We start from the raw sequence: 23,534 nt of genomic DNA, 5'->3' as shown, positions 1-23,534 counted from the left end.
GGAGGGCTGTTGTAGGCTGCAAAGAGACATAGATAGGATGCAAAGCTGGGCTGAAAAATGGCAAATGGAGTTTAACCCTGATAAATGTGAGGTGATTCATTTTGGTAGGACTAATTTAAATGTGGATTACAGGGTCAAAGGGAGGGTTCTGAAGACTGTGGAGGAACAGAGAGATCTTGGGGTCCATATCCACAGATCTCTGAAGGTTGCCACTCAAGTGGATAGAGCTGTGAAGAAGGCCTATAGTGTGTTAGCTTTTATTAACAGGGGGTTGGAGTTTAAGAGCCGTGGGGTTATGCTGCAACTGTACAGGACCTTGGTGAGACCACATTTGGAATATTGTGTGCAGTTCTGGTCACCTCACTATAAGAAGGATGTGGAAGCGCTGGAAAGAGTGCAGAGGAGATTTACCAGGATGCTGCCTGGTTTGGAGGGTAGGTCTTATGAGGAAAGGTTGAGGGAGCTGGGGCTGTTCTCTCTGGAGCGGAGGAGGCTGAGGGGAGACTTAATAGAGGTTTATAAAATGATGAAGGGGATAGATAGAGTGAACGTTCAAAGACTATTTCCTCGGGTGGATGGAGCTATTACAAGGGGGCATAACTATAGGGTTCGTGGTGGGAGATACAGGACGGATATCAGAGGTAGGTTCTTTACGCAGAGAGTGGTTGGGGTGTGGAATGGACTGCCTGCAGTGATAGTGGAGTCAGACACTTTAGGAACATTGAAGCGGTTATTGGATAGGCACATGGAGCGCACCAGGATGATAGGGAGTGGGATAGCTTGATTTTGGTTTCAGATAAAGCTCGGCACAACATCGTGGGCCGAAGGGCCTGTTCTGTGCTGTACTGTTCTCTGTTCTATGTAAATGTTAAATCCACGACAGGGAGTATCCCGCAAAGGAAACTGGAGATAATAATGGAGATTTTTTTTAAAATAGCACTGCGCACCTTGCCCTCCCCGATGTGCGCACGCGCGCGCGCACCCAAACGCACGAGGAAGGGTTTCCAGAATGTTCACACCTTCGGCACACGCATCATAACGTCGCAGAGTTGAGTTTGTGAAGTTGGAATCTGATTCTGAGAACGGTGTAACGAATTGCAAAACATTTCAAGAAAAAAAAACTTTGCGCGACTCCTTTCGAAGCAGCCATTTGTTAGAGCGCTTGGAGGTTTAAAATGGAAAGCGCACACAGAGTCCCAGACTGAAACGTTTGTTTCAAACAGTCAAGCGGACGTCTTGACAAAGACAACCTCTTTGTGTTTGAATTCGGTCCAGTCGATTTACAGCGGCCCCTCAGCGACCAAGAACCTATGAGATTTGAATGAGATGGTGTCGAAAAAAATCAGACCAAACCAGGTGGAGGAAAATTGCAGCGTTCGGTAGCAAGGATGAGGGGCCAAATTCCCTCTGCTGCCATCGGCTTCACGGCAAACAGCGCAGGCAGTTGGCTGGATTTCCCTTCACAATGTAGGGACTGCCCGGAGGTCGGTTTCTCAGAGCAAGATGGCAGTGCAGCTTGGCTATGGGGTAATGTCGCGCTGAGATACAGGGGCATTGTGGGGGTGGTTATCAGACCAACAGCCAAACTGACGTGTTGATCATATTTCTCCCTCCTCAGAAACTTCTCAAATCCAACGCGAAATGTCTGCCACACATGGAGGCGCTGCTTTCGAAGTCGTTATGCTTCCTCCTGCCATTCCCTGGGAAGAAAATTGCCCTCAGTACCACAGGACAAGTCAGAGGTACATTAATAAACCCACACACCCAGTCCCAGAGGGGGAAAGGACAGTGTATCTAACGCACTGTGACACCCGGTCCCAGAGGGGGAAAGGACAGTGTATCTAACGCACTGTGACACCCGGTCCCAGAGGGGGGAAAGGACAGTGTATCTAATGCACTGTGACACCCAGTCCCAGTGGGGGGAAAGGACAGTGTATCTAACGCACTGTGACACCCGGTCCCAGAGGGGGAAAGGACAGTGTATCTAACGCACTGTGACACCCGGTCCCAGAGGGGGAAAGGACAGTGTATCTAACGCACTGTGACACCCGGTCCCAGAGGGGGAAAGGACAGTGTATCTAACGCACTGTGACACCCGGTCCCAGAGGGGGAAAGGACAGTGTATCTAACGCACTGTGACACCCGGCCCCAGAGGGGGAAAGGACAGTGTATCTAACGCACTGTGACACCCGGTCCCAGAGGGGGAAAGGACAGTGTATCTAACGCACTGTGAAAGGGAGTTGAGTACAGAAACTTGCTGTTTCTCTCACAGATATGGATGAAGATTTCAGGGATTTTCTGAGGATTTATTTGAGTTCGGTCCTGCAATCTCTGTCGCGTTGTCCACGCAGAGACTCCAATGGTACGGTACTGACTGGCTCCCAGCTGTTTGATCATATTAAGGTAAAAATCTCCACTGCCTCTTCTGGCCACATCTGATTTCTGTGTGAGTGTGTGAGAGAGAGAGTGAGAGTGTGTGAGAGAGAGAGTGAGAGTGTGCGAGAGTGAGAGTGTGCGAGAGAGAGAGTGTGCGAGAGAGAGAGTGTGCGAGAGAGAGAGTGTGCGAGAGAGAGAGTGTGCGAGAGAGAGAGTGTGCGAGAGAGAGAGTGTGCGCGAGAGAGAGTGTGCGCGCGTGAGAGAGTGTGCGCGCGTGAGAGAGTGTGCGCGCGTGAGAGAGTGTGCGCGCGTGAGAGAGTGTGCGCGCGTGAGAGAGTGTGCGCGCGTGAGAGAGTGTGCGCGCGTGAGAGAGTGTGCGCGCGTGAGAGAGTGTGCGCGCGTGAGAGAGTGTGCGCGCGTGAGAGAGTGTGCGCGCGTGAGAGAGTGTGCGCGCGTGAGAGAGTGTGCGCGCGTGAGAGAGTGTGCGCGCGTGAGAGAGTGTGCGCGCGTGAGAGAGTGTGCGCGCGTGAGAGAGTGTGCGCGCGTGAGAGAGTGTGCGCGCGTGAGAGAGTGTGCGCGCGTGAGAGAGTGTGCGCGCGTGAGAGAGTGTGCGCGCGTGAGAGAGTGTGCGCGCGTGAGAGAGTGTGCGCGCGTGAGAGAGTGTGCGCGCGTGAGAGAGTGTGCGCGCGTGAGAGAGTGTGCGCGCGTGAGAGAGTGTGCGCGCGTGAGAGAGTGTGCGCGCGTGAGAGAGTGTGCGCGCGTGAGAGAGTGTGCGCGCGTGAGAGAGTGTGCGCGCGTGAGAGAGTGTGCGCGCGTGAGAGAGTGTGCGCGCGTGAGAGAGTGTGCGCGCGTGAGAGAGTGTGCGCGCGTGAGAGAGTGTGCGCGCGTGAGAGAGTGTGCGCGCGTGAGAGAGTGTGCGCGCGTGAGAGAGTGTGCGCGCGTGAGAGAGTGTGCGCGCGTGAGAGAGTGTGCGCGCGTGAGAGAGTGTGCGCGCGTGAGAGAGTGTGCGCGCGTGAGAGAGTGTGCGCGCGTGAGAGAGTGTGCGCGCGTGAGAGAGTGTGCGCGCGTGAGAGAGTGTGCGCGCGTGAGAGAGTGTGCGCGCGTGAGAGAGTGTGCGCGCGTGAGAGAGTGTGCGCGCGTGAGAGAGTGTGCGCGCGTGAGAGAGTGTGCGCGCGTGAGAGAGTGTGCGCGCGTGAGAGAGTGTGCGCGCGTGAGAGAGTGTGCGCGCGTGAGAGAGTGTGCGCGCGTGAGAGAGTGTGCGCGCGTGAGAGAGTGTGCGCGCGTGAGAGAGTGTGCGCGCGTGAGAGAGTGTGCGCGCGTGAGAGAGTGTGCGCGCGTGAGAGAGTGTGCGCGCGTGAGAGAGTGTGCGCGCGTGAGAGAGTGTGCGCGCGTGAGAGAGTGTGCGCGCGTGAGAGAGTGTGCGCGCGTGAGAGAGTGTGCGCGCGTGAGAGAGTGTGCGCGCGTGAGAGAGTGTGCGCGCGTGAGAGAGTGTGCGCGCGTGAGAGAGTGTGCGCGCGTGAGAGAGTGTGCGCGCGTGAGAGAGTGTGCGCGCGTGAGAGAGTGTGCGCGCGTGAGAGAGTGTGCGCGCGTGAGAGAGTGTGCGCGCGTGAGAGAGTGTGCGCGCGTGAGAGAGTGTGCGCGCGTGAGAGAGTGTGCGCGCGTGAGAGAGTGTGCGCGCGTGAGAGAGTGTGCGCGCGTGAGAGAGTGTGCGCGCGTGAGAGAGTGTGCGCGCGTGAGAGAGTGTGCGCGCGTGAGAGAGTGTGCGCGCGTGAGAGAGTGTGCGCGCGTGAGAGAGTGTGCGCGCGTGAGAGAGTGTGCGCGCGTGAGAGAGTGTGCGCGCGTGAGAGAGTGTGCGCGCGTGAGAGAGTGTGCGCGCGTGAGAGAGTGTGCGCGCGTGAGAGAGTGTGCGCGCGTGAGAGAGTGTGCGCGCGTGAGAGAGTGTGCGCGCGTGAGAGAGTGTGCGCGCGTGAGAGAGTGTGCGCGCGTGAGAGAGTGTGCGCGCGTGAGAGAGTGTGCGCGCGTGAGAGAGTGTGCGCGCGTGAGAGAGTGTGCGCGCGTGAGAGAGTGTGCGCGCGTGAGAGAGTGTGCGCGCGTGAGAGAGTGTGCGCGCGTGAGAGAGTGTGCGCGCGTGAGAGAGTGTGCGCGCGTGAGAGAGTGTGCGCGCGTGAGAGAGTGTGCGCGCGTGAGAGAGTGTGCGCGCGTGAGAGAGTGTGCGCGCGTGAGAGAGTGTGCGCGCGTGAGAGAGTGTGCGCGCGTGAGAGAGTGTGCGCGCGTGAGAGAGTGTGCGCGCGTGAGAGAGTGTGCGCGCGTGAGAGAGTGTGCGCGCGTGAGAGAGTGTGCGCGCGTGAGAGAGTGTGCGCGCGTGAGAGAGTGTGCGCGCGTGAGAGAGTGTGCGCGCGTGAGAGAGTGTGCGCGCGTGAGAGAGTGTGCGCGCGTGAGAGAGTGTGCGCGCGTGAGAGAGTGTGCGCGCGTGAGAGAGTGTGCGCGCGTGAGAGAGTGTGCGCGCGTGAGAGAGTGTGCGCGCGTGAGAGAGTGTGCGCGCGTGAGAGAGTGTGCGCGCGTGAGAGAGTGTGCGCGCGTGAGAGAGTGTGCGCGCGTGAGAGAGTGTGCGCGCGTGAGAGAGTGTGCGCGCGTGAGAGAGTGTGCGCGCGTGAGAGAGTGTGCGCGCGTGAGAGAGTGTGCGCGCGTGAGAGAGTGTGCGCGCGTGAGAGAGTGTGCGCGCGTGAGAGAGTGTGCGCGCGTGAGAGAGTGTGCGCGCGTGAGAGAGTGTGCGCGCGTGAGAGAGTGTGCGCGCGTGAGAGAGTGTGCGCGCGTGAGAGAGTGTGCGCGCGTGAGAGAGTGTGCGCGCGTGAGAGAGTGTGCGCGCGTGAGAGAGTGTGCGCGCGTGAGAGAGTGTGCGCGCGTGAGAGAGTGTGCGCGCGTGAGAGAGTGTGCGCGCGTGAGAGAGTGTGCGCGCGTGAGAGAGTGTGCGCGCGTGAGAGAGTGTGCGCGCGTGAGAGAGTGTGCGCGCGTGAGAGAGTGTGCGCGCGTGAGAGAGTGTGCGCGCGTGAGAGAGTGTGCGCGCGTGAGAGAGTGTGCGCGCGTGAGAGAGTGTGCGCGCGTGAGAGAGTGTGCGCGCGTGAGAGAGTGTGCGCGCGTGAGAGAGTGTGCGCGCGTGAGAGAGTGTGCGCGCGTGAGAGAGTGTGCGCGCGTGAGAGAGTGTGCGCGCGTGAGAGAGTGTGCGCGCGTGAGAGAGTGTGCGCGCGTGAGAGAGTGTGCGCGCGTGAGAGAGTGTGCGCGCGTGAGAGAGTGTGCGCGCGTGAGAGAGTGTGCGCGCGTGTGTGAGCGTGCGAGCGAGTGTGTGAGTGTGTGAGTGAGCGTGTGTTTTTCACTACAGTGTCGGAATGGAGGGACCAGGATGGGTTGTTAGTGATCTGTGCGCCTCCCTCTGCAATCTCCGGGGAACAGTGAAGCAACAGAACCCTGCATTAGTTGAGATGAAAAAATATGGGCATCAATGATACTGCTGCAGTCTCCAGCTCCAGACAGCACGGCACCAACAACACGCCAGGGACCATTCGCAACATGCTGCAGAGAAACATGCTTTAATACAGCTCTTAACAGCACAATATCGGGACAGTTTGATGTTCTATCCTGTCCTCCGTACGGTTTGCAACACTTCAAGATTTTGTGTCACCCCCAAGTTTTCGAGCTATTCCCTGCGCACTGATATCTGGTAGGAGGTCTCACAACACCAGGTTAAAGTCCAACAGGTTTATTTGGTAGCAAAAGCCACACAAGCTTTCGGAGCGCTGCTCCTTCGTCAGGTGAGTGGGAATTCTGTTCACAAATAAAGACACAAACTCAATTTACAGAATAATGGTTGGAATGCGAGTCTTTACAGGTAATCACGTCTTAAAGGTACAGACAATGTGAGTGGAGAGAGGGTTAAGCACAGGTTGAAGAGATGTGTATTGTCTCCAGACAGGACAGTTAGTGAGATTTTGCAAGTCCAGGCAAGTCGTGGGGGTTACAGACAGTGTGACATGAACCCAATATCCCGGTTTAGGCCGTCCTCATGTGTGCGGAACTTGGCTATCAGTTTCTGCTCAGCGACTCTGCGTTGTCGTGTGTCGCGAAGGCCGCCTTGGAGAACACTTACCCGAAGATCAGAGGCTGAATGCCCGTGACCGCTGAAGTGCTCCCCCACAGGAAGAGAACAGTCTTGCCTGGTGATTGTCGAGCGGTGTTCATTCATCCGTTGTCGTAGCGTCTGCATGGTCTCCCCAATGTACCATGCCTCGGGACATCCTTTCCTGCAGCGTATCAGGTAGACAACGTTGGCCGAGTTGCAAGAGTATGTACCGTGTACCTGGTGGATGGTGTTCTCACGTGAGATGATGGCATCCGTGTCGATGATCCAGCACATCTTGCAGAGGTTGGTGTGGCAGGGTTGTGTGGTGTCGTGGTCACTGTTCTCCTGAAGGCTGGGTAGTTTGCTGCGGACAATGGTCTGTTTGAGGTTGTTTGAAGGCAAGAAGTGGGGGTGTGGGGATGGCCTTGGCGAGATGTTTGTCTTCATCAATGACATGTTGAAGGCTCTGGAGGAGATGTCGTAGCTTCTCCGCTCCGGGGAAGCACTGGACAACGAAGGGTACTCTGTCCACCTTGTCCCGTGTTTGTCTTCTGAGGAGGTCGGTGCGGTTTTTCGCTGTGGCGCGTCGGAACTGTAGATCGATGAGTCGAGCACCATATCCTGTTCTTATGAGGGCATCTTTCAGCGTCTGGAGGTGTCTGTAGCGATCCTCCTCATCCGAGCAGATCCTGTGTATTCGGAGGGTTTGTCCGTAGGGGATGGCTTCTTTAACGTGTTTAGGGTGGAAGCTGGAGATATCTGATATCGGGAGCATGAATGTACATTTATATATCAATCTCGGCCCCTGGCTTTCGATCCGAGGTTCCAAACTTTCAGTGGTTCGTTCTTTTCCATATACAAAACTCTGGTTCCCTTGCGAATCACCCAACCTAACCTCTCACTCTTATTCCCCCAGCTGTTCAAGGAAACCATTGAAAAATATTCAGTTGAGATAGAAACGTCCAACCAGGTGAGTCTTTCACAATGTAATCTGTCAATACCGGAGAGGGAGGGGACTGAGAGACACCAGTCAGTGTACAGATATCCCCCTGAGAGAGAGAGAGGACTGAGAGACACCAGTCAGTGTACAGATATCTCCCTGAGAGAGAGAGAGGGGACTGAGAGACACCAGTCAGTGTACAGATATCTCCCCGAGAGAGAGAGGGGACTGAGAGACACCAGTCAGTGTACAGATATCTCCCCGAGAGAGAGGGGACTGAGAGACACCAGTCAGTGTACAGATATCTCCCCGAGAGAGAGAGAGAGAGGGGACTGAGAGACACCAGTCAGTGTACAGATATCTCCCTGAGAGAGAGAGAGGGGACTGAGAGACACCAGTCAGTGTACAGATATCTCCCTGAGAGAGAGAGGGGACTGAGAGACACCAGTCAGTGTACAGATATCTCCATGAGAGAGAGGGGACTGAGAGACACCAGTCAGTGTACAGATATCTCCCTGAGAGAGAGAGGGGACTGAGAGACACCAGTCAGTGTACAGATATCCCCCTGAGAGAGAGGGGACTGAGAGACACCAGTCAGTGTACAGATATCTCCCCGAGAGAGAGAGAGAGAGAGAGGGGACTGAGAGACACCAGTCAGTGTACAGATATCTCCCTGAGAGAGAGCGGGGACTGAGAGACACCAGTCAGTGTACAGATATCTCCCTGAGAGAGAGAGAGGGGACTGAGAGACACCAGTCAGTGTACAGATATCTCCCTGAGAGAGAGAGAGGGGACAGAGAGACACCAGTCAGTGTACAGATATCTCCCTGAGAGAGAGAGAGGGGACTGAGAGACACCAGTCAGTGTACAGATATCTCCCTGAGAGAGAGAGGGGACAGAGAGACACCAGTCAGTGTACAGATATCTCCCTGAGAGAGAGAGGACTGAGAGACACCAGTCAGTGTACAGATATCTCCCTGAGAGAGAGAGGGGGGACTGAGAGACACCAGTCAGTGTGCAGATATCTCCCTGAGAGAGAGGGGACTGAGAGACACCAGTCAGTGTACAGATATCTCCCTGAGAGAGAGAGAGAGAGGGGACTGAGAAACACCAGTCAGTGTACAGATATCTCCCTGAGAGAGAGAGGGGGGACTGAGAGACACCAGTCAGTGTACAGATATCTCCCTGAGAGAGAGAGATGGGACTGAGAGACACCAGTCAGTGTACAGATATCCCCCTGAGAGAGAGAGAGGGGGGACTGAGAGACACCAGTCAGTGCACAGATATCTCCCTGAGAGAGAGAGGGGACTGAGAGACACCAGTCAGTGTACAGATATCTCCCTGAGAGAGAGAGAGGACTGAGAGACACCAGTCAGTGTACAGATATCTCCCTGAGAGAGAGAGAGAGGACTGAGAGACACCAGTCAGTGTACAGATATCTCCCTGAGAGAGAGAAGACTGAGAGACATCAGTCAGTGTACAGATATCTCCCAGAGAGAGAGAGAGGACTGAGAGACACCAGTCAGTGCACAGATATCTCCCTGAGAGAGAGAGGGGACTGAGAGACACCAGTCAGTGTACAGATATCTCCCTGAGAGAGAGAGGACTGAGAGACACCAGTCAGTGTACAGATATCCCCCTGAGAGAGAGAGGACTGAGAGACACCAGTCAGTGTACAGATATCTCCCTGAGAGAGAGAGGGGACTGAGAGACACCAGTCAGTGTACAGATATCTCCCTGAGAGAGAGAGGGGACTGAGAGACACCAGTCAGTGTACAGATATCTCCCTGAGAGAGAGAGAGAGGGGACTGAGAGACACCAGTCAGTGTACAGATATCTCCCTGAGAGAGAGAGAGAGGACTAAGAGACACCAGTCAGTGTACAGATATCTCCCTGAGAGAGAGAGAGGACTGAGAGACACCAGTAAGTGTACAGATATCCCCCTGAGAGAGAGAGGACTGAGAGACACCAGTCAGTGTACAGATATCTCCCTGAGAGAGAGAGGGGACTGAGAGACACCAGTCAGTGTACAGATATCTCCCTGAGAGAGGGAGAGGGGACTGAGAGACACCAGTCAGTGTACAGATATCTCCCTGAGAGAGAGAGAGAGGGGACTGAGAGACACCAGTCAGTGTACAGATATCTCCCTGAGAGAGGGAGAGGGGACTGAGAGACACCAGTCAGTGTACAGATATCTCCCTGAGAGAGAGAGAGGGGACTGAGAGACACCAGTCAGTGTACAGATATCTCCCCGAGAGAGAGAGGGGACTGAGAGACACCAGTCAGTGTACAGATATCTCCCCGAGAGAGAGGGGACTGAGAGACACCAGTCAGTGTCCAGATATCTCCCCGAGAGAGAGAGAGAGAGGGGACTGAGAGACACCAGTCAGTGTACAGATATCTCCCTGAGAGAGAGCGGGGACTGAGAGACACCAGTCAGTGTACAGATATCTCCCTGAGAGAGAGAGAGAGGGGACTGAGAGACACCAGTCAGTGTACAGATATCTCCCTGAGAGAGAGAGAGGGGACAGAGAGACACCAGTCAGTGTACAGATATCTCCCTGAGAGAGAGAGAGGGGACTGAGAGACACCAGTCAGTGTACAGATATCTCCCTGAGAGAGAGAGGGGACAGAGAGACACCAGTCAGTGTACAGATATCTCCCTGAGAGAGAGAGGACTGAGAGACACCAGTCAGTGTACAGATATCTCCCTGAGAGAGAGAGGGGGGACTGAGAGACACCAGTCAGTGTGCAGATATCTCCCTGAGAGAGAGAGAGAGAGAGAGGGGACTGAGAAACACCAGTCAGTGTACAGATATCTCCCTGAGAGAGAGAGGGGGGACTGAGAGACACCAGTCAGTGTACAGATATCTCCCTGAGAGAGAGAGATGGGACTGAGAGACACCAGTCAGTGTACAGATATCCCCCTGAGAGAGAGAGAGGGGGGACTGAGAGACACCAGTCAGTGCACAGATATCTCCCTGAGAGAGAGAGGGGACTGAGAGACACCAGTCAGTGTACAGATATCTCCCTGAGAGAGAGAGAGAGGACTGAGAGACACCAGTCAGTGTACAGATATCTCCCTGAGAGAGAGAAGACTGAGAGACATCATTCAGTGTACAGATATCTCCCTGAGAGAGAGAGAGAGGACTGAGAGACACCAGTCAGTGCACAGATATCTCCCTGAGAGAGAGAGGGGACTGAGAGACACCAGTCAGTGTACAGATATCTCCCTGAGAGAGAGAGGACTGAGAGACACCAGTCAGTGTACAGATATCCCCCTGAGAGAGAGAGGACTGAGAGACACCAGTCAGTGTACAGATATCTCCCTGAGAGAGAGAGAGGACTGAGAGACACCAGTCAGTGTACAGATATCTCCCTGAGAGAGAGAGAGGACTGAGAGACACCAGTCAGTGTACAGATATCTCCCTGAGAGAGAGAGAGAGAGAGAGGGGACTGAGAGACACCAGTCAGTGTACAGATATCTCCCTGAGAGAGAGGGGGGACTGAGAGACACCAGTCAGTGTACAGATATCTCCCTGAGAGAGAGAGGGGACTGAGAGACACCAGTCAGTGTACAGATATCTCCCTGAGAGAGAGAGAGAGGGGACTGAGAGACACCAGTCAGTGTACAGATATCTCCCTGAGAGAGAGAGAGGACTGAGAGACACCAGTAAGTGTACAGATATCCCCCTGAGAGAGAGAGGACTGAGAGACACCAGTCAGTGTACAGATATCTCCCTGAGAGAGAGAGGGGACTGAGAGACACCAGTCAGTGTACAGATATCTCCCTGAGAGAGGGAGAGGGGACTGAGAGACACCAGTCAGTGTACAGATATCTCCCTGAGAGAGAGAGAGGGGACTGAGAGACACCAGTCAGTGTACAGATATCTCCCTGAGAGAGGGAGAGGGGACTGAGAGACACCAGTCAGTGTACAGATATCTCCCTGAGAGAGAGAGAGGGGACTGAGAGACACCAGTCAGTGTACAGATATCTCCCTGAGAGAGAGAGAGGGGACTGAGAGACATCAGTCAGTGTACAGATATCTCCCTGAGAGAGAGAGGGGACTGAGAGACACCAGTCAGTGTACAGATATCTCCCTGAGAGAGAGAGAGAGAGAGGGGACTGAGAGACACCAGTCAGTGTACAGATATCTCCCTGAGAGAGAGAGAGAGGACTGAGAGACACCAGTCAGTGTCCAGATATCTCCCTGAGAGAGAGAGAGGACTGAGAGACACCAGTCAGTGTACAGATATCTCCCTGAGAGAGAGAGGGGACTGAGAGACACCAGTCAGTGTACAGATATCTCCCTGAGAGAGAGAGAGAGGGGACTGAGAGACACCAGTCAGTGTACAGATATCTCCCTGAGAGAGAGAGGGGACTGAGAGACACCAGTCAGTGTACAGATATCTCCCTGCGAGAGAGAGGGGACTGAGAGACACCAGTCAGTGTACAGATATCTCCCTGAGAGAGAGAGAGAGGACTGAGAGACACCAGTCAGTGTACAGATATCTCCCTGAGAGAGAGAGAGAGGACTGAGAGACACCAGTCAGTGTACAGATATCTCCCTGAGAGAGAGAGAGGGGACTGAGAGACACCAGTCAGTGTACAGATATCTCCCTGAGAGAGAGAGAGGACTGAGAGACACCAGTCAGTGTACAGATATCTCCCTGAGAGAGAGAGAGGACTGAGAGACACCAGTCAGTGTACAGATATCTCCCTGAGAGAGAGAGAGGGGGCTGAGAGACACCAGTCAGTGTACAGATATCTCCCTGAGAGAGAGAGAGGGGACTGAGAGACACCAGTCAGTGTACAGATATCTCCCTGAGAGAGAGAGAGGGGACTGAGAGACACCAGTCAGTGTACAGATATCCCCCTGAGAGAGAGAGAGAGAGAGGGGACTGAGAGACACCAGTCAGTGTACAGATATCCCCCTGAGAGAGAGAGAGAGAGGACTGAGAGACACCAGTCAGTGTACAGATATCACCCTGTGAGAGAGAGAGGACTGAGAGACACCAGTCAGTGTACAGATATCTCCCTGAGAGAGAGAGAGGGGACTGAGAGACACCAGTCAGTGTACAGATATCTCCCTGAGAGAGAGAGAGGACTGAGAGACACCAGTCAGTGTACAGATATCTCCCTGAGAGAGAGAGAGGGGACTGAGAGACACCAGGAAGTGTACAGATATCTCCCTGAGAGAGAGAGAGGACTGAGAGACACCAGTCAGTGTACAGATATCTCCCTGAGAGAGAGAGAGGACTGAGAGACACCAGTCAGTGTACAGATATCTCCCTGAGAGAGAGAGAGGGGACTGAGAGACACCAGTCAGTGTACAGATATCTCCCTGAGAGAGAGAGAGGGGACTGAGAGACACCAGTCAGTGTACAGATATCTCCCTGAGAGAGAGAGAGAGAGAGAGGGGACTGAGAGACACCAGTCAGTGTACAGATATCCCCCTGAGAGAGAGAGAGAGGGGACTGAGAGACACCAGTCGGTGTACAGATATCCCCCTGAGAGAGAGAGAGAGAGGACTGAGAGACACCAGTCAGTGTACAGATATCACCCTGTGAGAGAGAGAGGACTGAGAGACACCAGTCAGTGTACAGATATCTCCCTGAGAGAGAGAGAGGGGACTGAGAGACACCAGTCAGTGTACAGATATCTCCCTGAGAGAGAGAGGGAGAGAGGGGACTGAGAGACACCAGTCAGTGTACAGATATCACCCTGAGAGAGAGAGAGGGAGAGGGGACTGAGAGACACCAGTCAGTGTACAGATATCACCCTGAGAGAGAGAGAGAGGACTGAGAGACACCAGTCAGTGTACAGATATCACCCTGAGAGAGAGAGAGGGGACTGAGAGACACCAGTCAGTGTACAGATATCTCCCTGAGAGAGAGAGAGGGGACTGAGAGACACCAGTCAGTGTACAGATATCTCCCTGAGAGAGAGAGGGAGAGAGGGGACTGAGAGACACCAGTCAGTGTACAGATATCACCCTGAGAGAGAGAGAGGGAGAGGGGACTGAGAGACACCAGTCAGTGTACAGATATCACCCTGAGAGAGAGAGAGAGGACTGAGAGACACCAGTCAGTGTACAGATATCACCCTGAGAGAGAGAGAGAGGGGACCGAGAGACACCAGTGAATAATTATCTGCTGTAAGTGGCAATAATTATTCGTCAGTGTTTTTATTTAATGAAGATTTTTCTTATCAGATGTCAGAGGCCATTTGGAACATGAAACTTACCAAGAAGATAGTGAGTGACTATGAAACATACATCAAGGAGCAGGTATTATGAATGTAATTAAGTTAAGCTTGTTCCGTCTCTGACTAAGAATCTCGGAAGCTTTTACCAAAGCTTTCTTTATTTAACAGCCCAGTTTAGCTATAACAAATGAAGTAGCTTAACATTGAACACGTGGCACAGTGAGTTAGCACTGCTGTCTCATGGTGCCAGGGACCCGGGTCTGATTCCCGGCTCGGGTCACTGTCTGTGAAGAGTTTGCACATTCCCGCTGTGTCCACATGGGTTTCCTCCGGGTGCTCCGGTTTCCTCCCACATTCCGAAAGATGTGCAGGTTAGGTGGATTGGCCGTGCTAAATTGTCCCTTAGTGTCCAAAGATGTGTGGGTTGGGTGGATTGGCCATGCTAAATTGCCCCTTAGTGTCCAAAGATGTGTGGGTTAGGTGGATTGGCCATGCTAAAATGTCCCTTAGTGTCCAAAGATGTGTGGGTTAGGTGGATTGGCCATGCTAAATTGCCCCTTAGTGTCCAAAGATGTGCGGGTTAGGTGGATTGGCCATGCTAAATTGCCCCTTAGTGTCCAAAGATGTGTAGGTTAGGGGGATTGGCCATGCTAAATTGTCCCTTAGTGTCCAAAGATGTGCAGGTTAGGTGGATTGGCCATGCTAAATTGCCCCTTAGTGTCCAAAGATGTGCAGGTTAGGTGGATTGGCCGTGCTAAATTGTCCCTTCGTGTCCAAAGATGTGTAGGTTAGGTGGATTGGCCATGCTAAATTGCCCCTTAGTGTCCAAAGATGTGCGGGTTAGGTGGATTGGCCATGCTAAATTGCCCCTTAGTGTCCAAAGATGTGTAGGTTAGGTGGATTGGCCATGCTAAATTCTCCCTCAGTGTCCAAAGATGTGCGGGTTAGGGGGATTGGCCATGCTAAATTGTCCCTTAGTGTCCAAAGATGTGCGGGTTAGGGGGATTGGCCATGCTAAATTCTCCCTCAGTGTCCAAAGATGTGCGGGTTACGTGGATTGGCCATGCTAAATTGTCCCTTAGTGTCCAAAGATGTGCGGGTTAGGTGGATTGGCCATGTTAAATTCTCCCTCAGTGTCCAAAGATGTGCGGGTTAGGGGGATTGGCCATGCTAAATTACCCCTTAGTGTCCAAAGATGTGTAGGTTAGGGGGATTGGCCATGCTAAATTGTCCCTTAGTGTCCAAAGATGTGTAGGTTAGGTGGATTGGCCATGCTAAATTGTCCCTTAGTGTCCAAAGATGTGTAGGTTAGGTGGATTGGCCATGTTAAATTGTCCCTCAGTGTTACCCGAACAGGTGCCGTAGTGTAGCGACTGGGGGATTTTCACAGTAAATTCATTGCGGTGTTAATGTCAGCCTAACTTGTGACGAATAAATAAATTTCAACTTGAATTAAACATGACGAAACACAATTCTTAACTGCTCATTCTGAGTTCCAATCAAGTGAAAGATAGACTCAAAACCTTCTTTAAAATTATTTAGCCAATCTCAGGCATATTTGCTCTCTCTCTTCCTTTGTTTCTCGGTCTTAGGTTAACAGTCCCGGAGCTTTCAGTACACCTCTGGAAAATAAAATAAAGAACACTCCAGCACAGGGACAGGCCCTTCGACCCTCCAAGCCTGATACCGTTCCGTATCCCTCGATTCCCTCCCTATTCATGGACCCATCCAGATGCCTCTTAAATGTTGCTAATGCGCCTGCTTCCACCACCCCCTCTGGCCGTGCGTTCCAGGCACCCACCACTCTCTGTGTGAAAAACATCCCGCGCACATCTCCCTTAAACTTTCCCCCTCTCACCTTGAACCTGTGCCCCCTCCGTGTCATTGACACTTCCACCCTGGGGAAAAAGCCTCTGACTGTCCCCCCCTGTCTCTGTCTCTCATCGGTTTGTAGACCTCTATCAGTGTTTGACGGGGGACAGTGAAGAGGGAGCTTTACTCTGTATCTAACCCCGTGCTGTACCTGTCCTGGGAGTGTTTGATGGGGGACAGTGTAGAGGGAGCTTTACTCTGTATCGAACCCCGTGCTGTACCTGTCCTGGGAGTGTTTGATGGGGGACAGGGAAGAGGGAGCTTTACTCTGTATCTAACCCCGTGCTGTACCTGTCCTGGGAGTGTTTGATGGGGGACAGTGTAGAGGGAGCTTTACTCTGTATCTAACCCCGTGCTGTACCTGTCCTGGGAGTGTTTGATGGGGGACAGTGTAGAGGGAGCATAACTCTGTATCTAACCCCGTGCTGTACCTGTCCTGGGAGTGTTTGATGGGGACAGTGTAGAGGGAGCTTTACTCTGTATCTAACCCCGTGCTGTACCTGTCGTGGGAGTGTTTGCTGGGGGGCAGTGTAGAGGGAGCATTACTCTGTATCTAACCCCGTGCTGTACCTGTCCTGGGAGTGTTTGATGGGGGGCAGTGTAGAGGGAGCTTTACTCTGTATCTAACCCCGTGCTGTACCTGTCCTGGGAGTGTTTGATGGGGGACAGTGTAGAGGGAGCTTTACTCTGTATCTAACCCCGTGCTGTACCTGTCCTGGGAGTGTTTGATGGGGACAGCGTAGAGGGAGCTTTACTCTGTATCTAACCCCGTGCTGTACCTGTCCTGGGAGTGTTTGATGGGGACAGTGTAGAGGGAGCTTTACTCTGTATCTAACCCCGTGCTGTAACTGTCCTGGGAGTGTTTGATGGGGACAGTGTAGAGGGAGCTTTACTCTGTATCTAACCCCGTGCTGTACCTGTCCTGGGAGTGTTTGATGGGGACAGTGTAGAGGGAGCTTTACTCTGTATCGAACCCCGTGCTGTACCTGTCCTGGGAGTGTTTGATGGGGGGCAGTGTAGAGGGAGCTTTACTCTGTATCTAACCCCGTGCTGTACCTGTCCTGGGAGTGTTTGATGGGGGGCAGTGTAGAGGGAGCTTTACTCTGGATCTAACCCCATGCTGTACCTGTCCTGGGAGTGTTTGATGGGGACAGTGTAGAGGGAGCTTTACTCTGTATCTAACCCTGTGCTGTACCTGTCCTGGGAGTGTTTGATGGGGGAAAGTGTAGAGGGAGCTTTACTCTGTATCTAACCCTGTGCTGTACCTGTCCTGGGAGTGTTTGATGGGGGAAAGTGTAGAGGGAGCTTTACTCTGTATCTAACCCTGTGCTGTACCTGTCCTGGGAGTGTTTGATGGGGGAAAGTGTAGAGGGAGCTTTACTCTGTATCTAACCCTGTGCTGTACCTGTCCTGGGAGTGTTTGATGGGGGAAAGTGTAGAGGGAGCTTTACTCTGTATCTAACCCCGTGCTGTACCTGTCCTGGGAGTGTTTGATGGGGGGCAGTGTAGAGGGAGCTTTACTCTGTATCTAACCCCGTGCTGTACCTGTCCTGGGAGTGTTTGATGGGGGGCAGTGTAGAGGGAGCTTTACTCTGTATCTAACCCCGTGCTGTACCTGTCCTGGGAGTGTTTGATGGGGACAGTGTAGAGGGAGCTTTACTCTGTATCTCACCCCGTGCTGTATCTGTCCTGGGAGTGTTTGATGGGGGACAGTGTAGAGGGAGCTTTACTCTGTATCTAACCCCGTGCTGTATCTGTCCTGGGAGTGTTTGATGGGGGACAGTGTAGAGGGAGCTTTACTCTGTATCTAACCCCGTGCTGTACCTGTCCTGGGAGTGTTTGATGGGGACAGTGTAGAGGGAGCTTTACTCTGTATCTAACCCCGTGCTGTACCTGTCCTGGGAGTGTTTGATGGGGGACAGTGCAGAGGGACCTTTACTCTGTATCTAACCCTGTGCTGTCCCTGTCCTGGGAGTGTTTGATGGGGGACAGTACAGAGGGAGCTTTACTCTGTATCTAACCCCGTGCTGTACCTGTCCTGGGAGTGTTTGATGGGGGACAGTGCAGAGGGACCTTTACTCTGTATCTAACCCCGTGCTGTCCCTGTCCTGGGAGTGTTTGATGGGGGACAGTACAGAGGGAGCTTTACTCTGTATCTAACCCCGTGCTGTCCCTGTCCTGGGAGTGTTATGATGGAGACAGTGTAGAGGGAGCGTTACTCTGTATCTAACCCCGTGCTGTACCTGTCCTGGGAGTGTTTGATGGGACAGTGTAGAGGGAGCTTTACTCTGTATCTAACCCCGTGCTGTACCTGTCCTGGGAGTGTTTGATGGGGACAGTGTAGAGGGAGCTTTACTCTGTATCTAACCCCGTGCTGTACCTGTCCTGGGAGTGTTTGATGGGGACAGTGTAGAGGGAGCTTTACTCTGTATCTAACCCCGTGCTGTACCTGTCCTGGGAGTGTTTGATGGGGGGCAGTGTAGAGGGAGCTTTACTCTGTATCTAACCCCGTGCTGTACCTGTCCTGGGAGTGTTTGATGGGGGGCAGTGTAGAGGGAGCTTTACTCTGTATCTAACCCCGTGCTGTACCTGTCCTGGGAGTGTTTGATGGGGACAGTGTAGAGGGAGCTTTACTCTGTATCGAACCCCGTGCTGTACCTGTCCTGGGAGTGTTTGATGGGGGAAAGTGTAGAGGGAGCTTTACTCTGTATCTAACCCCGTGCTGTACCTGTCCTGGGAGTGTTTGATGGGGACAGTGTAGAGGGAGTTTCCTCTGTATCTAACCCTGTGCTGTACCTGTCCTGGGAGTGTTTGATGGGGACAGTGTAGAGGGAGCTTTACTCTGTATCTAACCCCGTGCTGTACCTGTCCTGGGAGTGTTTGATGGGGGACAGTGTTGAGAGAGCTTTACTCTGTATCTAACCCCGTGCTGGACCTGTCCTGGGAGTGTTTGATGGGGGACAGTGTCGAGGGAGCTTTACTCTGTATCTAACCCCGTGCTGTACCTGTCCTGGGAGTGTTTGATGGGGACAGTGTAGAGGGAGCTTTACTCTGTATCTCACCCCGTGCTGTATCTGTCCTGGGAGTGTTTGATGGGGGACAGTGTAGAGGGAGCTTTACTCTGTATCTAACCCCGTGCTGTATCTGTCCTGGGAATGTTTGATGGGGGACAGTGTAGAGGGAGCTTTACTCTGTCTCTAACCCCGTGCTGTACCTGTCCTGGGAGTGTTTGATGGGGACAGTGTAGAGGGAGCTTTACTCTGTATCTAACCCCGTGCTGTACCTGTCCTGGGAGTGTTTGATGGGGGACAGTGCAGAGGGACCTTTACTCTGTATCTAACCCTGTGCTGTCCCTGTCCTGGGAGTGTTTGATGGGGGACAGTACACAGGGAGCTTTACTCTGTATCTAACCCCGTGCTGTACCTGTCCTGGGAGTGTTTGATGGGGGACAGTGCAGAGGGACCTTTACTCTGTATCTAACCCCGTGCTGTCCCTGTCCTGGGAGTGTTTGATGGGGGACAGTACAGAGGGAGCTTTACTCTGTATCTAACCCCGTGCTGTACCTGTCCTGGGAGTGTTTGATGGGGGAGAGTGCAGAGGGAGCTTTACTCTGTATCCAACCCCGTGCTGTCCCTGTCCTGGGAGTGTTATGATGGAGACAGTGTAGAGGGAGCGTTACTCTGTATCTAACCCCGTGCTGTACCTGTCCTGGGAGTGTTTGATGGGACAGTGTAGAGGGAGCTTTATTCTGTATCTAACCCCGTGCTGTCCCTGTCCTGGGAGTGTTTGATGGGGACAGTGTAGAGGGAGCTTTACTCTGTATCTAACCCCGTGCTGTACCTGTCCTGGGAGTGTTTGATGGGGACAGTGTAGAGGGAGCTTTACTCTGTATCTAACCCCGTGCTGTACCTGTCCTGGGAGTGTTTGATGGGGACAGTGTAGAGGGAGCTTTACTCTGTATCTAACCCCGTGCTGTATCTGTCCTGGGAGTGTTTGATGGGGGACAGTGTAGAGGGAGCTTTACTCTGTATCTAACCGCGTGCTGTCCTGGGAGTGTTTGATGGGGACAGTGTAGAGGGATCTTTACTCTGTATCTAACCCCGTGCTGTACCTGTCCTGGGAGTGTTTGATGGGGACCGTGTTGAGGGAGCTTTACTCTGTATCTAACCCCGTGCTGTACCTGTCCTGGGAGTGTTTTATGGGGGACAGTGCAGAGGGAGCTTTACTCTGTATCTGACCCCGTGCTGTACCTGTCCTGGGAGTGTTTGATGGGGACAGTGTAGAGGGAGCTTTACTCTGTATCTAACCCCGTGCTGTACCGTTCCTGGGAGTGTTTGATGGGGGACAGTGTAGAGGGAGCTTTACTCTGTATCTAACCCCGTGCTGTCCCTGTCCTGGGAGTGTTTGATGGGGGACAGTATAGATGGAGCTTTACTCTGTATCTAACCCCGTGCTGTACCTGTCCTGGGAGTCTTTGATGGGGGACAGTGCAGAGGGAGCTTTACTCTGTATCCAACCCCGTGCTGTCCCTTTCCTGGGAGTGTTCTGATGGAGACAGTGTAGAGGGAGCGTTACTCTGTATCTAACCCCGTGCTGTACCTGTCCTGGGAGTGTTTGATGGGGGACAGTGTAGAGGGAGCTTTACTCTGTATCTAACCCCGTGCTGTACCTGTCCTGGGAGTGTTTGATGGGGACAGTGTAGAGGGAGCTTTACTCTGTATCTAACCCCGTGCTGTACCTGTCCTGGGAGTGTTTGATGGGGGACAGTGGAGAGGGAGCTTTACTCTGTATCTAACCCCGTGCTGTACCTGTCCTGTGATGGGGGACAGTGTAGAGGGAGCTTTACTCTGTATCTAACCCCGTGCTGTACCTGTCCTGGGAGTGTTTGATGGGGACAGTGTAGAGGGAGCTTTACTCTGTATCTAACCCCGTGCTGTACCTGTCCTGGGAGTGTTTGATGGGGACAGTGTAGAGGGAGCTTTACTCTGTATCTAACCCCGTGCTGTACCTGTCCTGGGAGTGTTTTGTGGGGGACAGTGTAGAGGGAGCTTTACTCTGTATCTAACCGCGTGCTGTCCTGGGAGTGTTTGATGGGGACAGTGTAGAGGGATCTTTACTCTGTATCTAACCCCGTGCTGTACCTGTCCTGGGAGTGTTTGATGGGGACAGTGTAGAGGGAGCTTTACTCTGTATCTAACCCCGTGCTGTACCTGTCCTGGGAGTGTTTGATGGGGGACAGTGCAGAGGGACCTTTACTCTGTATCTAACCCTGTGCTGTCCCTGTCCTGGGAGTGTTTGATGGGGGACAGTACAGAGGGAGCTTTACTCTGTATCTAACCCCGTGCTGTACCTGTCCTGGGAGTGTTTGATGGGGGACAGTGTAGAGGGACCTTTACTCTGTATCTAACCCCGTGCTGTCCCTGTCCTGGGAGTGTTTGATGGGGGACAGTACAGAGGGAGCTTTACTCTGTATCTAACCCCGTGCTGTACCTGTCCTGGGAGTGTTTGATGGGGGAGAGTGCAGAGGGAGCTTTACTCTGTATCCAACCCCGTGCTGTCCCTGTCCTGGGAGTGTTATGATGGAGACAGTGTAGAGGGAGCGTTACTCTGTATCTAACCCCGTGCTGTACCTGTCCTGGGAGTGTTTGATGGGACAGTGTAGAGGGAGCTTTACTCTGTATCTAACCCCGTGCTGTACCTGTCCTGGGAGTGTTTGATGGGACAGTGTAGAGGGAGCTTTACTCTGTATCTAACCCCGTGCTGTCCCTGTCCTGGGAGTGTTTGATGGGACAGTGTAGAGGGAGCTTTACTCTGTATCTAACCCCGTGCTGTACCTGTCCTGGGAGTGTTTGATGGGACAGTGTAGAGGGAGCTTTACTCTGTATCTCACCCCGTGCTGTACCTGTCCTGGGAGTGTTTGATGGGACAGTGTAGAGGGAGCGTTACTCTGTATCTAACCCCGTGCTGTACCTGTCCTGGGAGTGTTTGATGGGGACAGTGTAGAGGGAGCTTTACTCTGTATCTAACCCCGTGCTGTACCTGTCCTGGGAGTGTTTGATGGGGACAGTGTAGAGGGAGCTTTACTCTGTATCTAACCCCGTGCTGTACCTGTCCTGGGAGTGTTTGATGGGGACAGTGTAGAGGGAGCTTTACTCTGTATCTAACCCCGTGCTGTACCTGTCCTGGGAGTGTTTGATGGGGACAGTGTAGAGGGAGCTTTACTCTGTATCTAACCCCGTGCTGTACCTGTCCTGGGAGTGTTTGATGGGGACAGTGTAGAGGGAGCTTTACTCTGTATCTAACACCGTGCTGTACCTGTCCTGGGAGTGTTTGATGGGGACAGTGTAGAGGGAGCTTTACTCTGTATCTAACCCCGTGCTGTATCTGTCCTGGGAGTGTTTGATGGGGGACAGTGTAGAGGGAGCTTTACTCTGTATCTAACCGCGTGCTGTCCTGGGAGTGTTTGATGGGGACAGTGTAGAGGGATCTTTACTCTGTATCTAACCCCGTGCTCTACCTGTCCTGGGAGTGTTTGATGGGGACCGTGTTGAGGGAGCTTTACTCTGTATCTAACCCCGTGCTGTACCTGTCCTGGGAGTGTTTGATGGGGGACAGTGCAGAGGGAGCTTTACTCTGTATCTGACCCCGTGCTGTCCCTGTCCTGGGAGTGTTTGATGGGGGACAGTATAGAGGGAGCTTTACTCTGTATCTAACCCCGTGCTGTACCTGTCCTGGGAGTCTTTGATGGGGGACAGTGCAGAGGGAGCTTTACTCTGAATCTAACCCCGTGCTGTCCCTGTCCTGGGAGTGTTATGATGGAGACAGTGTAGAGGGAGCTTTACTCTGTATCTAACCCCGTGCTGTACCTGTCCTGGGAGTGTTATGATGGAGACAGTGTAGAGGGAGCTTTACTCTGTATCTAACCCCGTGCTGTACCTGTCCTGGGAGTGTTTGATGGGGACAGTGTAGAGGGAGCTTTACTCTGTATCTAACCCCGTGCTGTACCTGTCCTGGGAGTGTTTGATGGGGGACAGTGTAGAGGGAGCTTTACTCTGTATCTAACCCCGTGCTGTACCGGTCCTGTGATGGGGGACAGTGTAGAGGGAGCTTTACTCTGTATCTAACCCCGTGCTGTACCTGTCCTGGGAGTGTTTGATGGGGGACAGTGTCGAGGGAGCTTTACTCTGTATCTAACCCCGTGCTGTACCTGTCCTGGGAGTGTTTGATGGGGGACAGTGTCGAGGGAGCTTTACTCTGTATCTAACCCCGTGCTGTACCTGTCCTGGGAGTGTTTGATGGGGACAGTGTAGAGGGAGCTTTACTCTGTATCTAACCCCGTGCTGTACCTGTCCTGGGAGTGTTTTGTGGGGGACAGTGTAGAGGGAGCTTTACTCTGTATCTAACCCCGTGCTGTACCTGTCCTGGGAGTGTTTGATGGGGACAGTGTAGAGGGAGCTTTACTCTGTATCTAACCCCGTGCTGTACCTGTCCTGGGAGTGTTTTGTGGGGGACAGTGTAGAGGGAGCTTTACTCTGTATCTAACCGCGTGCTGTCCTGGGAGTGTTTGATGGGGACAGTGTAGAGGGATCTTTACTCTGTATCTAACCCCGTGCTGTACCTGTCCTGGGAGTGTTTGATGGGGACAGTGTAGAGGGAGCTTTACTCTGTATCTAACCCCGTGCTGTACCTGTCCTGGGAGTGTTTTGTGGGGGACAGTGTAGAGGGAGCTTTACTCTGTATCTAACCCCGTGCTGTACCTGTCCTGGGAGTGTTTGATGGGGACAGTGTAGAGGGAGCTTTACTCTGTATCTAACCCCGTGCTGTACCTGTCCTGGGAGTGTTTTGTGGGGGACAGTGTAGAGGGAGCTTTACTCTGTATCTAACCGCGTGCTGTCCTGAGAGTGTTTGATGGGGACAGTGTAGAGGGAGCTTTACTCTGTATCTAACCCCGTGCTGTCCCTGTCCTGGGAGTGTTTGATGGGGGACAGTACAGAGGGAGCTTTACTCTGTATCTAACCCCGTGC

General features: G+C 53.3%; 1 protein-coding gene across 1 annotated transcript in view; it reads left to right on the top strand.

Moving 5' to 3' along the window:
* Positions 1-1,621: 1,621 nt before the first annotated feature.
* Positions 1,622-23,534, top strand: part of LOC144489015 (RING finger protein 112-like) — a 51,058-nt gene continuing 29,145 nt past the window's right edge. The window contains exons 1-4 of the mRNA XM_078206963.1: positions 1,622-1,742; positions 2,273-2,403; positions 7,407-7,460; positions 13,646-13,720. Coding sequence (XP_078063089.1) covers positions 1,655-1,742; positions 2,273-2,403; positions 7,407-7,460; positions 13,646-13,720 — 348 coding nt within the window. The 5' untranslated portion in view covers positions 1,622-1,654. The remainder of the gene's footprint in view (positions 1,743-2,272; positions 2,404-7,406; positions 7,461-13,645; positions 13,721-23,534) is intronic.

This window comes from Mustelus asterias, unplaced genomic scaffold (genome assembly GCF_964213995.1).
Source record: "Mustelus asterias unplaced genomic scaffold, sMusAst1.hap1.1 HAP1_SCAFFOLD_1924, whole genome shotgun sequence".
Taxonomy (NCBI): Eukaryota; Metazoa; Chordata; class Chondrichthyes; order Carcharhiniformes; family Triakidae; genus Mustelus; species Mustelus asterias.
This window is presented reverse-complemented; position numbering and strand designations above follow the sequence as displayed.